General features: G+C 44.9%; 1 protein-coding gene across 1 annotated transcript in view; it reads right to left on the bottom strand.

The window, feature by feature from the left end:
• CSNK1E (casein kinase 1, epsilon) overlaps positions 1-16,141 on the bottom strand; it is a 47,524-nt gene extending 31,383 nt beyond the window's left edge. The window contains exons 1-2 of the mRNA XM_015419232.1: positions 15,912-16,141; positions 11,570-11,657 (exon numbers count right to left, since the gene is read on the bottom strand). Coding sequence (XP_015274718.1) covers positions 11,570-11,645 — 76 coding nt within the window. The 5' untranslated portion in view covers positions 11,646-11,657; positions 15,912-16,141. The remainder of the gene's footprint in view (positions 1-11,569; positions 11,658-15,911) is intronic.
• Positions 16,142-18,327: the final 2,186 nt, after the last annotated feature.

Below are 18,327 nucleotides of genomic sequence, written 5' to 3'. Positions count from 1 at the left end.
TATACTTAAAGTATTCAGGTAGCCCAGTTTAAAAAAAATGTAGCATAGTATGTATATAAGTCTAGGAGTCTGCACTTCCCCTGAAGATTCTGCTAACACTATTTTTTTATTCCCCTAGACAAAATGCACTATTTGCTACTGAGCTATTTGTAGGGCTTTATTTGCTGCACTGTTGTTGTTTTTAAAAAATGATTTTTATTTTTATATACCAGACAAACAAAAACAAACATACAATAATACACATATGGGGTATTCTCTTTACATCATTTTGAACTGGTTAATGACCTCATACAATATCTGAATATAGTCATTACTTGTTTCCAGCTTATAGTTTATTTATCTACCTTTTGCTTATAATTAAAAATATAGCTTTTAAGTTCTTTTATTTCAGTTAGATGTCCGAAAGTTTTATGTATTGTACTCTTCATTTGCTGCACTGCTGTAACTGAGCAAATACAAAGACAACCTTCGGTTCTAGCCCTTGCAGCCTGATATGGCCCCTGGGCCGCATGATTGACACCACTGCACTAGGCATCACATCTTCCACCAACGGCCTATGTAATGACAGAGCTACAAGTACGTTTGGGGGGGGGAAGGTTATACTGGTGATGTTTCTGCCTAGTACAATATTCCATAGTTGAGCCCATATCTGACCTAAACACCTTCAGACAACCTTCGCCAGCCAATGTCACCATCCTCAACTTTGAACATAAATCAGAAGACAGAATACAGTTAAAATCTTTTCCCCAGGTCCTATGCTAGGTTTCCCCGCCCCCCCAGCTTCAAAACAAGGCAGATGAGTCTTTTCTACACATTATATTTATATTTATCGTACAGCAAAGTTACACACAGGAAGCATATAATAATATACAATATAGAACCAAGTTGATACAACGGGCATGCAGACTAATTGGGTAATCCCCCTAAATATCTAAATTTTCAATCCACTCAATCGCAGCTGGGGAGAGTTCAGAGCTCTGTCACATCTCCCAGGAAAGCACAATGCTCACATTCCTGTGATAGATGGAAAATAGTTTGGCGGGCTGCACCACAATTGCATTTGGGTCCTGGTATTCTGCCCTATTTATACAACAGTTCTGCATGTAGAACTCAGCTACAGAATTCTCTCCTCAACTACAGCCATCAGGGGCCTTCTGCCTTATCATTCAGGTATCATGAAAATGGTTTTGCTTCTCCATAGGTTTAGTGGTATTTCACTAGATGTTGTTTTATGTTGATTGTCTGCTGAGGTTTGTTTTTTGCAATTTTGGAGGAAGGAGGTTATTGTTTTATGTCAATACCATTTTAAATAGTTGTTTTATACATTGCGTTGGGGACCAAAAAGAAAAAAAAATATTTTAAAACATATGATAGTTGGAAGTACAGCTTGGTTTCAGATATTGGTTGATGGGAAAAGAATATCCAGAAAAGAACATCCGACCAAACAGCAGTTTAACTAAATCAGCTCTACTCAACATTTCACACACAGAAAAAAAGCCACAGGATGGAGCAAAAAAAGCAAAATGAAGCATGGCAATATTTCATTACCTTCCCAGATCGAAAGCTAGAGTAGAATATAAAGGCTATTGTACAGTTCTGGTGCTTCTCAAACTTTTCAATCAGATTAAGAATATACGGGCAGAACCACAATCACAAAATGATGTGAACTTCCAAGAGTGAAAAAAGCCAATCAGGATCTTCAGCAGCTCAATGAAGTCTGGGGCTAGATCCACTCACCCTAGATCAGTGGTGTCAAACTCATTTGTTATGAGGGCCGAATATGACATAAATGAGACCTTGTGAGTCATAAAAGGTAGCAGAGATATAAACTTTATATAGGCTACAAACACAATTAAAGATTTTTTAAAATTTAGCTAAAGCATGCTTAAAACACTACCACTCTTGCAATATTTTGTCTATTTAACAGTCTCTGATAACTGACACTTCATGCTCTGAATTACTGCATCAAAATGTCTATGCTAAAGCAATCTTGAGTATGCAGTTCAGGTGTGTATCTGTAAGCTGCAAACCTACTTTTGATTTATTGACATTCATTATAGAAATTTCATGCTCAGTATTCTGAGTCTAGGACCCGGGGGAAAACATGAAATAGCTGGGCATTGTGAGCTTTTGTACATAAGTTGCTTCATGTGCTGGTCAAGAATATGAGAAGGCATTCTGACACAGACTGAAAACTATAGTCTTCCCCAGAGAAATAACTACAACTTCCTACAAAGGAAATGTGCTGGGTGAATTTGTTCTGGACACACACTTTCAGCCTAATCCACTTCACTGGCTTGTTGTTATTCCTCTATAATAGTTCACATTGCTTTCTTACTGCGAGCTGTGACATAGCAGCAGCACTGGAAAAGGAAGCAGGAAACAACCAGTTCCACTGTGGACCTGACAGAAGCCCTCCAAGGGCCTGATCCAGCCTGTGGGCCTCGTGTTTGACACCCCTGCCCTAGATAAACTGATCAAAGCTATCCTGTGAAACAGATGTGTAGACAAGGGAGGCAGGATAGTTCAGACTGGGTCCACTCCTTGAAAAGTCAAATAAAGAGGAGTACCTCTATGCATCTGCCACATACTCATCTGGATCCAGGGAGAAACTATAGCCTACCTCTCCACATCTGGGATTAGGAAGAAAGGCTTTCAGACAGGATTGAATCCCAGCACCTGTCTTCAGAAATTAATCATGGGCACACAAGCTAGTAAGACTCTGGTACTTATCTACACAGCTGGATTAGCTGATGAAAATGAACATCCATTTCCTCTTATATGCCTTAAGCGACAACAAAGGGCTGTAAAGAGGAACCGCAAGATGAACAAAGAAGAAGAAACAAATCCCAAACTCCTGCTTTAGCACCACTAGCAATATTTTGGCTCAGGAGGGAAGAAAGAACAGGACCACCACAACAAATTGGAAATATAAAATGATTGGGTGTACCAAAGAAAGAAAAAGGAAGCTTTTAAAAAATGCTCCAAGGAAACAGATGTAGATGAAGCAATCATTTGGACATGTCTTAGAGGACAGGAAACACACACACTCACCCAGGCATTACCACCCTGCCCGTGAACTTTGTTAAGGCAAAGCTGTGGTATTCCATTCTGGTTGTTGTAGCCCTTGGGGCTAGGTGTACATTCAAGCAAAGATACTCCAACTCAGTACACAAAACAACACCTCTGCTTGTGCAAGACAGGCGGAGCAGGGCCCTTACATAATGCATGTTTCAGTTATTAAATACCCAGTCATTATCTTATCATCACGTCCTGCATTACTCATTAGGAAAGATACATCCCCCTTAGGACCGGCATTATACAATCCACCCATCTCTCGGGCTCATTCTGGTTTGGTTTCTCTCTCTCTTTGCAGTCCCTTCTTTCTCTCCACTGCGTTTCTATCCTCTGTTAGGAACTCCTTGTCCTCTTCCCTACCTCTCCCAAGGAGCTGATTCTCATTCCATCTGCTAAAATGATCAGCAAACCAAAGTTAATGCTGACATTTAAGGAGTGTTGTCACTCGGCTTTAGAGCTACAACCCCAATGAGATTAGTAGGGAGGTAAGGAGACTGAGAGCACACAGAAGCTGACATCTGAGTCACTGGTTCAGGTTTGTCTGCAGACTCAGGAAAAACGGAATCCATTTATAACATCAGTGGCCGCACACAAGGTATTTTTGTGAGCAGAAGGTCTACAATCCTACAAGTGATACAAGGATTGAATGCGGGAAAGTATCTGCCCTTCAAAACGAAGGCCTAATACCTGCAGAGGTTACTGCTCATAAAATGGCATACAAAATTCCTCATTCAGGGAGACTTTAGCCTCCGATTATGCAAACCTGCTTATCTTGCATACTTAAATCAGTACACTTTTCTGAACACCTTTATTTGAGGTCTTTGTCATCTATGGGATTTGAGAGAGGGTCAGCTAGGTTAACAAGACAGATGTGAGCAAGAGACAAGGTATTAAGGGTGAATGGGTCGAAAGACGGTGGGGGCCCAGCTTTTTGGCAGGTGCATCACAGACAGATCTGCAGTGGGAGATGGTGTCATTCTAGCAGTGCAGTATCTACAAAGCCTACATGCCTCGCTGTGATTTTCCTCCTCTGGTCTCCTGGCCCAGGGAACAGGCAGCAGCACAGTGCAGGAGAGACAGGCAGGTACACACACCTGCCTTTCCATAGCCAGACTATACCAGACTACAGACCCTCGTGTACCTTTCAAATCATGCCACATGTCCCTGTTGCATGAGGTGCTTGTAGAAACTGTGCCGCAGGCTGACTGTGCGTGCAGTATTAAAACAAGATTGCAGGCGACAATGCTGGAGCAAGGACCATAGAAATTTCAACCATCAAATGCAAAGAGCATCTTCACAAACATACAGCTCTACGTCCCTTTGTCCTACCAAATGCTTTCTCCAGGCTTTCTCCTACATTGCTTTTTCTGACTGCAAAGACTTCCCCATTATTCTGAGGTGAGGGTACTACCAGTTCCCGGTCTGCAAGGGAGGCTCAGATCTCCTCTGAAGCATATAGTGCCTTTACCCGATTTCAGTCCGCATGCCAGCAGCAAGCTTTCCTTACAGGCATTACCAGATCATCCAGGACCCAATCACATCAAGAATGCACTCTTTCATCACGCTCTCTATGGAGCATCATTTGAAGACTGTTCAGAAGTCTTCAAGCAGTGCAAAAATGAACTGACAAAATCACAAAACAGCACAAACTATTGGGAATCTCTCTCACCAATCCTGAAAGACTTGCAGTGGCTGCGTATTCACTTCTGGGCACAATTCATAGTGCTGGTTTGGAATGAGGATACTTAAAGGATGTCATGCTCTAAACTAGGCCTCCCCCTCGGTTAAAAGCTTGAGCAGAGGCCCTTCGCTGTGTGGCCCTCCGCTTTAGATGAAGATGATGGAGGGGCACCTCACCTTTGGAACGTCCTCCCCACAGATACTCACCTGTACATAGCTTGGCTAGTTTTAGCTACTGGAAACTTGCTTGTTCACTCACGTTTTATGGTTGATTACACCAAGTTGGAAGTCTTACTTTACATATAGAAGTAAGTAAACTCCTTCTCTGTTTACTGACTAATTTCTCTGCTGGTCATTGGCTTTTGCTGCAAATTGTTGCTTGTTATTGATTTTTACTGACTGATTTAATTATGATTTTACTACTGCTTACTTATAACCCACCTTGGAAGTTTTTGCATTAAGAATGTAAGTTTATAAAAGCTTCCTTCCATTTTCCTCAACGCAACTCCTCTGCCAACTCGTTCTCAAATCACCACCAAATCACTTATACTACATGGGAACCCCTCCCCCCATGGATGTCTGCTTTGAAGGACAAAGCACAGTGTGTTCCAGTAGAGGACATATAAGGAATAACACCATGTGCCCATCCCACCCCAGACTTAAATCCTTACGAATCCACATTTCACCATCTCATGCAGAATTAAAGGAAAGTAGCCCTCACCGCAAATAAGATTACGCCGTCATCTAGACTCTGAAGAGTCCCTAGAAGCAGTCTCATTCTTCGTGACATTTCATAATGATGTAAAAGCTACAGAGACCTTATGCTTCACTGATCTGAGAGATCTGGAAATCAACAATCCTACGCAGCATCCTCCCCTCCCTCATCCAATTGTGTGGGCTCCGTGTTTCAGAATCCATTTGTTTCAAACTGCTCATATCGGGTGGGGTAATCTTCCAAATGGATTAATGTTTACCAGCCTAAGTGAAAATGGCACGTTTCACAAGGGACTCCTAGAAATGTTAAAGTTACGGACCTGTTACCCCACCCTGTATCTACTTACAGTCAACAGCACAGCAACATCAGACTCTTCCTTCTCCCTCCCTGTCAATTTTGTTACCTAGTGGCAAGGGGGGGGGGGAAGAGATGAAATTGAACAGATGGGTGAAGTCAGGCAGGAAGAGAGAGAGTTAACAGGCTAGGAAACAAAGAGAATGCATCTCCGTCTCTCTGAGGGAGGGGCATGCAACCAGGAACTATCCAAGCAGATATCACCAGTTTCCCAACATGCTCTGCAAGACAAACAGCCTTTGGCTTCCAATTGTTCCTATCCATATTCACTGCCCCCCCCCAACAATCCGAGACATCTCAATTCCAGCCTGTAGCAGCAGCTCCTGCTGCTTAAATCTTTCGTCTGCCACCACCTCTCCTAATCTGCAGCAGCTCCAGTGTCTGAGACTCACAGAGAACTCTCCCCACCCCCCACCTCAGTTCAGCTAGCGTTGCTCAGCTGAGCTCCCTAAACAAAACAATCTTCACACAGAAAAGCCTCCACATTCCAGACATGTGTTTGCGAGACCTACTGAATTGCAGAACCAAAGAAAGCAAATGGGGTCCAATATTGTCTCTCATCACCCAATGCAAGCCTGATCTCCAGCACTGATTTCCAATCTCAAATCCTGCCAAACAACAGGGCGACCACTCGCAGAGATTAAGCCTCTACAGTCCAATACGCACAATCCAATTGGCATTCCGAGAAAATTGGTTCAATAAACACATGCGGTAGAGGGCATGTACTAAGCGATCCAGCCAACTGCTTCGCCCAGCAGCCTACTTGCAATACTTTAGCAGAGGAGCAGTAAATGTAAGCATCCCACCCCCACCTTTAAAAGAAACATGCAGTTAAAAATGCATCATTATTTACCAGTCCAAGGAGATGAACCACAGACACCTACAAGGGACAAAAGGAAGGGTGCAAGCAGACAGCAAGAAAAGACTAGGGAGAGACTAAGTCATATGATTCACTTTCAAACACCCCATTTTGAAACCTGGGTAAATTTGGGGTGACAATAGGGATGCCAGCCTCCAGGTGGGACCTGGGGATCCCCCGGAATTACAGCTCATCTTGTCTACAGGGATCAGTTCCCTGGAGAAAATGGATGCTTTGGAGGCTGGGCTCTGTACTATTGCACTCCACTGAGGTCCCTCCCTGTCCTCCTTAGGCCCCACCCCCAAATCTCCCAGTTTCCCAACCTGAACCTGGCAACCCTAACCTCCTCCCATCCCCCACTGGTGGCCAGAGGGGACCTGGCCACCCTAGGTGACAACTGGGTGAAATAAGAACCTTGATATGTGGACAGGCCCAGAACACTTCAGTTCATCCAGTGCAGGTTTTTTAAAAGCTTGCTACATTAATGTACCCAGCAAGTTGAATTTCTAGGACCCCAGAACTCAGGACAGAAAAACTGCAACCAAAACAAAATCTTGCAAAGTGTGTTCACCATTCACATATTTGCAGCAAGTTTACACGAGCCTGGAGAAATTATTTTGCCACTCGGTACTGCTCTCTTCTGCACACAATCTTCAAGGCTGTATGTCCTTCCTGCACTAGAAATGCAGTCAACACACACTGGGATAACTTGCCTTACCAGAGTGCAATGTCAGCTCCGTAGCGTCCCTCTTTGCTGGTACTGCAGCAGCCCAATTAAAATTGCTGCTGCAATACCAGCAAAGAGGGACGCCGTGAAACCGACACTGTCCTTTGGTAATGCAGGTGTAGCTGCCTGCCCAAGCCCATGCCCCAGCCACAGCTCCCAGGCCCTTACGCAGGGGGGGAAAGCCACACAACAGACTATCCTTCGCAACAGCCAAGGAGCACTGACAAAGAACAGTCGACATGCCCAGGCCTAGGGACCTGCTGGCTGGCTGGGCCTGGTGTGTGGCTCCAGGTGACAAGCTCCTAAGCTAGGAGTTGTACCATCTGCCACACCTGGGGTGAACCTGACCAGAGGAGGCCTGAGAGAGACAAAGCCTGGAGGACAAAGCTCCGGGAGCAGTGGAGGGTTCTACGGGGCTAGGAGAATTCAGCATGAGAGGAGCAAGAAAGACAGGTGGAGAAAGCAACAGGTATAAAAGAGAGCAGAAAAGAACACAGTGGAGAGCTTGGAGGCACTAGCCCTTGAAGAAGAAGAAGAGATTGGATTTATACCCCGCCCTTCACTTGGAGTCTCAGAGCGGCTTACAAACTCCTCTCCCTTCCCCTCCCCACAACAGACACCCTGTGAGGTGGGTGGGGCTGAGAGAACTCTGACACAAACTGCTCTTTTTCAAGGACAGCTGTGCCAGAGCTTGTGACTGACCCAAGGTCACATCAGCAGGTGCAAGTGGAGGAGTGGGGAATCAAACCCGGTTCTCCCAGATTAGAGTCCACGCACTTAACCACTACACCAAACTTGGAGGAGTAGGTGGGTATGGAGTGAGGCAGAAAAAGAAAGAACAGCTGGCTGGAAGGGAGGAGAAAGAAAAGTCCAGCCCAGGGGTGGGGGGACAGTGCTGAGAGAAAGCAGAGCCAGTTGTTCGGTAAAAATTTTAAGCATGGTGTCGTGGTTAAGTGCTGAACTAGGATCGGGAAGACCTGGGTTTCACTCCTTGCTGTGCCCATGGCAGCTTGCTGGGTGCCCTTGGGACAGCCACACACACTCGGCCTCAGCTGCCTCACAGAGCTGCTATCAGGATCAAATGAAGGGGGAAATGCTGCAAGCCACTTTGGATCCCCACTGGGGGAAAGGGTGGGATATAAAGTAAATAAAAATAATTAAATTGTTGCTTTAAAAAATTAACTTACATCTCTCCCTTCTTATGATATATAAGACAGGATGAAAGATTATCCATTTGAGCTGCTTGTCTTGAACCCGCCAACCTCTGCCTAGACTCAGCCCTCCAGTTGCTATGGCACAGAATGAACAGCACTGCCACCTTCGTTCCTGGAGGAAATACTGCACCCTTATTATACTTCTAATTTAAACTGTGCCTATAGGTCTATCCGCTCCTTTGTGGGACAGACAAAGCATATGCGGTAAAGGTACTGTACATGCACATCAGCGATAACTATCTGAGTTTAAAAACTTCAAGAACTGCCCTCCTTAACAAAAAAGTCCACTTATTGTTTTTATTCCAGATCCCTAGCTGTTAACCCCAGCTCTAGAACAGCAGGTAAAGAAATTAAATATGCTGTAGATGAAAGAGTACTGGCAAATCATCACAGTCCATTAAATCACTGTGAACCATGGCCTGGATCTTAAGGTGCTGTTTCACTGGCGCAAATCCAGCTTCTCCAACTGAACTGCATTTGCAGAAAGAAGGCAAGGTGATTGCCCACTTCCCCTTCCTGCTGCAGAATCACACTAGGCATGCCCCCCACACCTCTCTTGACCACATGAACACACGGGGGGGGGGGGGAGTGAGCTGCCTTACTCATGCATGGCTTTGTTTGGGATCCAAGCCAATACATACAATCAACCACTTTAGCAGCAGTATCCTGAGTTGTAGAAGAGAGCACAAAAAAGTGATGCACAGCACATCCCAAGGCTTTACAAAATAAAATATATGGGCAAAGACAAGAATTAATAGAGGACTAATATAGGTGGGATAGGTAAGTAGCTGGGGGGGAGGGAAGATACCGGCACTGTGGAATAAAGATGAAACAGAACCAACTGTGCTGAAGTGATTGTTGAAATGAAGGGGGTTGACAGACAGAACCAAAGCCAGGTTGATACTGTGGGCAGAACACTGGACCAAGACACCTGGATTCAAATTTTCACTTACTTCAACATTTACATCCAGTTGTAGAGCCCCAAGATGACCTTTAAACAGCTCACATCAATCGATACAAAGTCAACATTAAATGTGTAAAGCAATACCATTATCTGGTACTACAGATGTAAAATTATTCCAGAAGAACCTGTCTAAGAAGCCATGTCTCAGCAATGTTTTTGGAAAATCATTAAACAGGAGGTCAAGTCGGCTTCTTTGGGCAGCCACTGACAAGGCCCCAATCCCTGTTCACTCATTAAGTTCACGTGGGTGGGGGCAATCACTCTCAGTCTACCCACCCCACTGAGGATAAAATGGGGGATTTTTCACATAAAACTGCCCTGAATCTTTGAAACGGGGAGATACAAATCTAAGGAAAGATGGGGGAGGAAAAGGATACAAAAAGGGGAAATACCATGCAAACTTGTGAGACAGCATAAAGACCTATTCTGTAGATATAGTGGAGGCCAGAAGCTTGGAGATACCAGGGCAAAAGGAAAACAGCAACATAAGGAGGAGAAAAAGAAGGCATGAGTGAGCTATGCTCAACATGAAAGGATACAACTATCCCAAGCACTGCATTAGTGGTGCTAGAGAGAGAACGTCTGGGTTTACCTGCCTTAGGTGAGGAAAATATTAACTTGATGAATCAGACAGCTGAGATTACAACTCAAGCAGAAAGAAAAGATTCTGATTGAAATGCAGCACAGAAATGAAGTCTCTGTGTTCCAGAAAAGGAACCTGGGGAATAGTGAAGTTGGCAAATCTTGTAGCAATGCCAGACTGCGAACCAGAGATGGCATTTGCAACGTGATACAGGGCTGGATGATGGGGAAAGCCAGCTACATGGGAGGGAGACCACGTAACGCAAAGGCATCATGTTACAGAACACAGAGGGTAGCCCCTTTTCACTGCAGCACTGGGTAGGAAGGCCACACCTAGAAGACTCTCTGTTTGTTTCTGGGCACATTTTTAAGTGGACAACATAGAAATGAGACAAAAGCCAACAGATGAAATTCAGATGAGTTAGGAGGAACAAAGTTTTAGGTTACGCAAAGAGGACACAGAGTGCCAGAGTTCAGTACCCACAATCCTCCTTCCCAATCAGTACAATACAGAAGATAAGTATCTTTTACAGTTATGAATTTTTCCAGTGCCCCAAACCTTCAACAGCCCCAGCCAGAGGTCTAATATCTAATTCCCATTTCAACAGACAGGCAGGTCTTCACAGAAAGTCTTTCCTCCCCTGGCTACATGGCAAGGATGTGTAAGCAACAGCTCCAAAGCCATTGGCAGCCAGCAACTTCCACAAGCTTACTCCTTTGACAAACAATCCTCAATCGCCCAAAACCATCTTCTACATCACAGAAGCCCTGCCTGTGGGGAAAGGAGTGGGATATAAGTTGAATAAATAACCTCAGAATATTTTATACCAAAAATGGACAATTGCTGTCTCCTAGAAGCACTCTGTTCTCCAGTGTTCTAGAACGCAGAAGCTTACAAAGTCACACAAACTGACTGCCTCAAAACTGGCCAGGCTCCATCATAAGGTACCTGCAATCTAGCAAAAACAGCTTCTCCGTAATGGGATTTATGTACTTTGGTACTTGCATCCATGTGTGTAATTTATATACATCATTCAAAAGATTCAGTATTGTAGTAAAGTGCCTTTCCCCTTAAAAATCAAGTTGTGGGCAAGCCCCATCATATTACCTTCATAAGGTAAAACTGGAGGCCCCCACAGAGATCAGAAAAAAATGCTCCAGGAGCCAGGCGTTGTGGTCCATTCCCGCTCCAGGATGACTGCTCAGTTGGCAAGAACTATTGGGAAGAGGTGCTTTGCCTCCCCCAGGTCTAGTGGGGCCCTCAAGACACTCCGCCCCCTTACGACTCACAGGGGAATGCAAACTTGAAGGAAGAATGAATTCGCCATTCCTAGCCCACTAGCCTGTGATGACGCAGAAGTCAGAAAACACACATTCACGGCAAAGAGAAACTCACCCAAATAAATATCTCCAAAGGAACCGCTACCAATTTTTCGTCCCAGTCGATATTTGTTCCCTACTCGAAGCTCCATGGTTCAGTTGCTCTGGGGGGGATGAAACAGAGGACACACACAGTAAAGTTAGAAGTTGTTAACTCGGCTACCAAATGAGGATGGCAAGATTTATCCAGAGACTCTCCTTCCAATTAAAAGCTTTTGAGACCCAGATAGAGTGAGTGTCCTTAGACCTCTAACTGCCCCTGGGTTTCATCTTCTGTCCTACAGCCCATAAAGATAACCAAATCTTTTGGTTCAGCATACTGTACTCTGGTTCCCCCCCCCCCAATTGTATAGTTAGAGACAAAATGGGGAGAAGTGACCAAGTAAAGCAAAATGATCAAACAAGCACTAACATATAAACCATAAATCCAAATAGATTCAGGGGGATTCACCATGTTGGTCTGAAGCAGCAGAACAAAGTTTTAGTCCAGTGGCACCTTTAAGACCAACAATGTTTTATTTAAAGTATAACCTTTCATGTGCATGTGCACATATCTGAAGAAGTGAGCATGCACACAAAAGCTTATACCTTGAATAAAACTCTGTTAGTCTTAAAGGTGCCACTGGACTCAAACTTTGTTCTCATAAATCCAAAGTCACACCTAGCACAAGATACTTACGCGTACTTACCCAGAAGCCAATCACACTGAAATCAGTAAGAGTTTACAACTAAACAAGCTTAATAACAGGATGCTGGAAACTCAAAAACCAAATCAGAGAACCTTGTGGTGGGAGGAATTAATCCATCCCAGAAGCTGCCCAAGAAATCTACAGCTGGTGTGTTTTTTCAATCAATTGCAGTAAGAGACTCCTCCGCAACCATTCCCACAGTTCACAAAAGGCCAAAAGAGAAACATGAGGAGAACTAAGAGTCACAGAGATAGATCTGAACAAAAACAAACATACAATTTCTAACACTGCTGATCTATTACTTGTTGTGCTACTTAGTACAATATCGAGTATCTCCAATCACATTTTCACATTGTTCACTGTTATTTCTCAGGATCTAACAGTGCAGACCTTAACAGAGTTACACCCTGCTAAGTCCATTGACTTCAATGGACTTAGAAGGGTGTAATTCTGCTGAAGTCTGCACTGAAGGCTTGCTATTAGGCATACCACATCCCCACACACACACATACAATGTGCACTCATTCCTACGAGAGATCCAGCCAAACTTGAGCCTTACCACCTTTGAGGTGTGCAAAGGATGAGTAATTTGGTTGTATACACCTTCATCAATCAGAGTTCTGGAGGTTTCCCAACAATATCCCCTAGGTGGCCATCACCTTAAGCTTTCCCTTCCCTATTCAAATAATGTGAGCCTATCTGAAGGAGGGGAGGATCCTTTTAGAGGACTCTGATATATGGTAATGTATGTAAAGCACTTTTATTAAAGCACTGTATGTAGGCTCTGCTCCCAACAGGGTGGGCTGTTTGGAAGAATGGATGAAGACTGAGTAGACAAGAGGATGCTTTTGCTTAAGAAGGCACATTGCGGGAGAAGCAAGAATGCCACAACGAGCCCAATAAAGTGCAGTTCTGGTCTTACCCCCAACCCCGTATTTGCCACTAATCACCAGACTGCAGCAAGAGGAGCAGATGACTGTCACACACCGAGATGTTCCGTGAACGCTTCGAGAGAATTATCAAAAGCCTGACAACACACAGCTCTACACATCCAACACACACAGAAAGAGGTCATGTTTACTTAAAGCTTACAAACTTGCAAGAGACCACAAAACCACCCACCCTCAAGTAGATCATACAATGGACATACCAGCCTAGAAACCAAACCCGGAACAAAACAGTACATCTGACCAAGAGGACAAGACCATAAATCAGAGGGTAGAATTGCTCATGTGTCTTTGGCCGGACCCAGCATCTAAAACCAACCTTACATATTCCTTCATGCTATATAATTAGTGATACAAAAGCTGGCTATAGGTGGAATTTTTCAGAAGTTACTCTACAGATACTAGGTCCCTAAAGGTTAGGAGTGGCCTCCATTTCTCTGCCAGCTCTGCTCAACAGCTTGACCAAACATCAAGAAAAGGGCCTGAACTGCTAATAACCCATCCAATGAAAGAGCTGCAGGCTCAGCCCCCAGGGGCCCAGCTGTTCATGGAGGGGGAGGTTTCCCTCCAGCTAGTAAGTGACCTTTTGGTTCCTGCACAACTACCATGGATTGGTTCTGGGGGGTATCCTGGATAGCTTTGCCACAACCCCTCCAGCTGAGTGACCAAAAAAATGTCTTTGAAAATTGCAGATGTTGCTCAGAGTCTAAAGTCAGTGAGAGGGCAGCAAAAGATCAGAGGGGGGTAGTAATAGGAGACCAGTAAACACACGCACACACTCCTGCTTTAAACATATATGTGCAAGTGAAGCACGGTCCTAAAAACTACATTGGTCAACAGGACATACCGCCTAGTAAGCGTGGACAGGATGGAGCATTAGTGAATAACACAAGCAAAGCCCTGGGCATATAGATGGGTTCACAGAAGGCGGCAGTAAGACCAGCTCATGGCAAAGGCAAAGAGAAAGCAGACAGTCTTCCTCAGGAACGGCTTCCAAATCAGAGGGGGAAAATAGCTTTCTCCCCACATCCAAACACTCTCCAGCCTCGGGCCTTTGCCTCTACCTCCCAAGGACAGAAAGAAGGGAAAACAGATTCTAAGCCTATTCCCCAAGCCAAGGAATCAGCCCCAGGGAGTCAAGAGGACCACCAAAATCTCTTGTTTTCCAGAAAGGAGTTCCACACATCGAGCAAATGCAGACACTCTGCGTGAGTGGATGCTTATAATATATTAATATGTCCTTTACTCACAACACTAGAAAGCTATAATCCAACCAACTCCATATGCAAGCACCCCCCCGACCTACTATACATTATATAAATATGTACAATCCCATGATATAAACATATACACAAACAGTAGCCTTTCACACACACACACCAGCATTTCAATACAGACTGGACAGGCCAGGCAAGTAACCAAGCCAGCCCTCCCACCAAACAATTAGTGTAAATAAGAGGACTCTGCTAGTCTTGCTTGAGCTGCTAGGAACCAAGAGTGTATGTAGTACCTAGGGCGATGGTAGGCCAGATTGTATGAGAGATGACCAGCTATATATAATGGAAGCTGCTGGGTTGCAGGAATGGGGGTGGGGGGAGAAGAAAAGAGAAGCATTTAATTCTAGCTTCAGTGTTTGGTGGGAAGGGGGGGGGAGATATGGGTTTTTAAAAAATATTTTAAAAGCAGCGTGCAAGATCAGATTTGTTCCCCCTGTTTTGAACGGTTACCCCAAAAGAACAGAAGAGGAGGACCTAAAGGCAAATGCAGTCAACTAAGAGAAAGAGATCAAAATTGATAAGGTCATTTTTATCACTCCGCCACGAGCATCACTTAAAATTACACCACCCTCAGCCAAAAAACTGTAAATGGCTTTGGGGAAAAAAATAATATTCTATTGCAGGAGGAAGGCAGGGATCCATTAGACATGGCACGAAACTTCTATTTCCTATGCTAGTCTCCTCACAAAGCTCCGAGCTCAGGCAAGAAAGCAACACCTCAGAACGGATGATAAAATTAAACAGCCCCCCCCCACAACAGTACCCCAACCTTTCCCCCGTGCACAAAAGGAGACGAGATTGACAATAACACCCCCTCCCTCCCTCCCCTAGCGCACACCCTGTTTGTTAGAGGTTACACTCTCACAAATACACATCCAAGGATAACTATTACGCGCGCCCCCCCCATTAAACAGTTTCGGGGGTGAAGAGAAGAAGGGTAGGGGGATGCATCCCTTACCCACAGCTGATTGTTTAAAAATTACACAGAGAAGCTAGGTAAGGGAAAGCGGAAGGGGGGGGAGGCGAGTGGACCCCCCCAAAAAACAGGGACCTTATAGAGATTTAAAAAACCCCATAGGAAAAAGATCCTTGAAGCCATTTCAACACTTAAGACGGCGAAGCTGCCAGAGGCAAGAGAGGAACGTATGCGGGAGGGGGGCTCCCCTAAACTGCCCTCCTGAAATTTTGGCGGGGAGGGCTGCTGCGGGATCCTTTGTCTTCCCCCTTTTTTAAAAAAAAACAACACAAAATCTTTTGTCCTCCCCCCCCCCTTCGGTCCGTCTCAGCCGCCTGTCACCTAATTCTTCCCTGTGTGTGAGCGAGGGAGCCCCTTCCCCTCCCCCAGCCTTATCTTCCTCTCTCAGCAAAAAAACAAAGGGACGGAGGGGCCGCCTTTCCCCCCGGATTTGCACCCCAAGACCAGCCCAGATCCCCCCAATACTTACCCTGTCTGGAAGGAGCCTCTCTCCCGCTTCTGCTCCTGGGGCTGTCAGGGGGGAAAGAAGCCGGCGAGGGAAGGATGAAGGAGGATTGGAAAAGGGTTGCTGCGGCCGTCCCCAGTCCAAGCGCTCCGCTTCCTCCTTCTCTGCTCAACTGCCTCCCTCCTTCCTCTTCAGCCTCGCAGTGTGCGTGTATGTATGTGCGTGTGTGTGTGTACAGCCCAGGCTCTCGCTCATTGAGTTTCCATTGAGTGTCAGGGCCAAACCCACTGATGTCATCCTACAAAGCTCTGGGCCCTCCCTCTGAGGTTTAAAGGGACAGGGCTTTGTTATTTTCACTCTCCTCCTCCGATTTCTTCATGTTCACACACACTGGCCAAGTGGATTCACAGTACTGTAAACACAAATGCTTTCCAACTCTACATATACATTGCAGCAATGCGCAACAAACACATGCAGAATCCAGAACGGTCAGGAAATGGGTTTGTAAGAAGATGGGTCAGACACATAGGTAATGTTCCCATTGTTCAGGTAAAGGCAGTGAAAGCTGTGATCCTATGCACGCTTACCCAGGAGTAAGTGCTGCTGAACTCAGTGCTACCGATTGTTCAGAAAGCATGCACACAGGCTGAAGTTGCCCTGCTCAAAACATTTAAATAAATCCCAAATACATGACCTGATGTTTTTGTCGTTGATGATGTATTGTTTTTACTATATTTTTGTAGATTAAATAAAAAGTAGATATTAAACACTTCCAGATTAGAAGAGTAATGTTTTACTGGACAAGTACACATGGGGTAGAGTTGCAGAGGTTCATATTACTTAGCACTAGCCCTATATGTAGTGCCATCCTAAGCATGTGCACTAATTTACTAATGGTGTCAAGCCACATTTTTCTTATGCACAAATCCTACTGAACACAACAAGGATTTACTGCCAAGTAATCATACGTTGTATAAGGGTCAAGAAGCAACAGTTAGAACCGGATATGGAACAACTGATTGGTTCAGCATAGGAAAAGGAGTACGACAAGGATGTATATTGTCACCTTGCTTATTTAATATATATGCAGAGTACATCATGCGAAATGCTGGCCTGGATGAATCACAAGCGGGAATTAAGATTGCTGGGGAAAAGATCAACAGCCTCAGATATGCAGACGATACCACTCTAATGGCAGAAAGTGAAGAGGACCTAAAGACCCTCTTGCTTAGGGTAAAAGAGGAGAGCGCAAAAGTGGGCTTGAAGCTCAACATCAAAAAAACTAAGATCATGGCATCCGGCCCCATCACTCCTTGGCAAATAGAAGGGGAAGTCGTGGAAGTGGTGACAGACTTCACGTTCCTGGGATCCCAGATCACCGCAGACTGTGACAGCAGCCATGAAATTAAGACGCCTGCTCCTTGGGAGGAAAGCGATGGCGAACCTAAACAGCATGATAAAAAGTAGAGACATCACCCTGCCAACAAAAGTCCGCATGGTCAAAGCAATGGTATTCCCAATAGTCATGTAAGGCTGCGAGAGTTGGACTATAAGGACGGCCGAGCGCCGACGAATAGATTCTTTTGAACTATGGTGCTGGAGAAGACTCTTGAGAGTCCCTTGGACTGCAAGAAGATCAAATCAGTCAATCCTAAAAGAAACCAACCCTGACTGTTCCCTGGAAGGCCAGATAATGAAACTGAAGCTCAAATACTTTGGCCACCAAATGAGAAGGGAGCTCTCACTGGAGAAGACCCTGATGCTGAGAAAGATTGAAGGTCAAAGAAGACGGGGACGGCAAAGGATGAGATGGTTAGACAGTGTCATAGATGCAACGAACATGAAATTGAGCAAACTTCAGAGGACGGCAGAAGACAGGAAGGCCTGGCGTGATCTGGTCCATGGAGTCGCAAAGAGTTGGACTCGACTGTGCGACTGAACAACAACAATCATACGTTGTATCAAGCTGCTAGTGTCACACTAACTGCATCTTAAGACTGGCTTAAAATTGCATGTTCCCCATAGTCCTTACAATCAAAAACACTGTAAAAATTATAAATCTTTGTTTTTATTTTCTTCTTTATTTCTATTCTCAGCATTGTCTATGCAGCCTCTGGGGCTGTGCATGTATCTGGGTAAAAGGTAAAGGTAAAGGTTCCCTTGCTCGAAAGCCAGTTGAATCCAACTCTAGGGTTGCGGTGCTCATCTCCGTTTCCAAGCCGAAGAGCCAGCGCTGTCTGAAGACGTTTCCGTGGTCATATGGCCGGCATGACTAAACACCAGGGCGCACGGAACGCTGTTACCTTCCCACTGAAGTGGTACCTATTTATCTACTTGCAATTTCTTGCTTTCGAACTGCTAGGTTGGCAGGAGTTTACTTGGGAGTAAGCCCCTATTGAAATTACTAGGACTTACTTCCAAATACATTATACACGGATTG

This window comes from Gekko japonicus, unplaced genomic scaffold (genome assembly GCF_001447785.1).
Source record: "Gekko japonicus isolate JY-2015 unplaced genomic scaffold, Gekko_japonicus_V1.1 scaffold37, whole genome shotgun sequence".
NCBI lineage: Eukaryota > Metazoa > Chordata > Lepidosauria > Squamata > Gekkonidae > Gekko > Gekko japonicus.
This window is presented reverse-complemented; position numbering and strand designations above follow the sequence as displayed.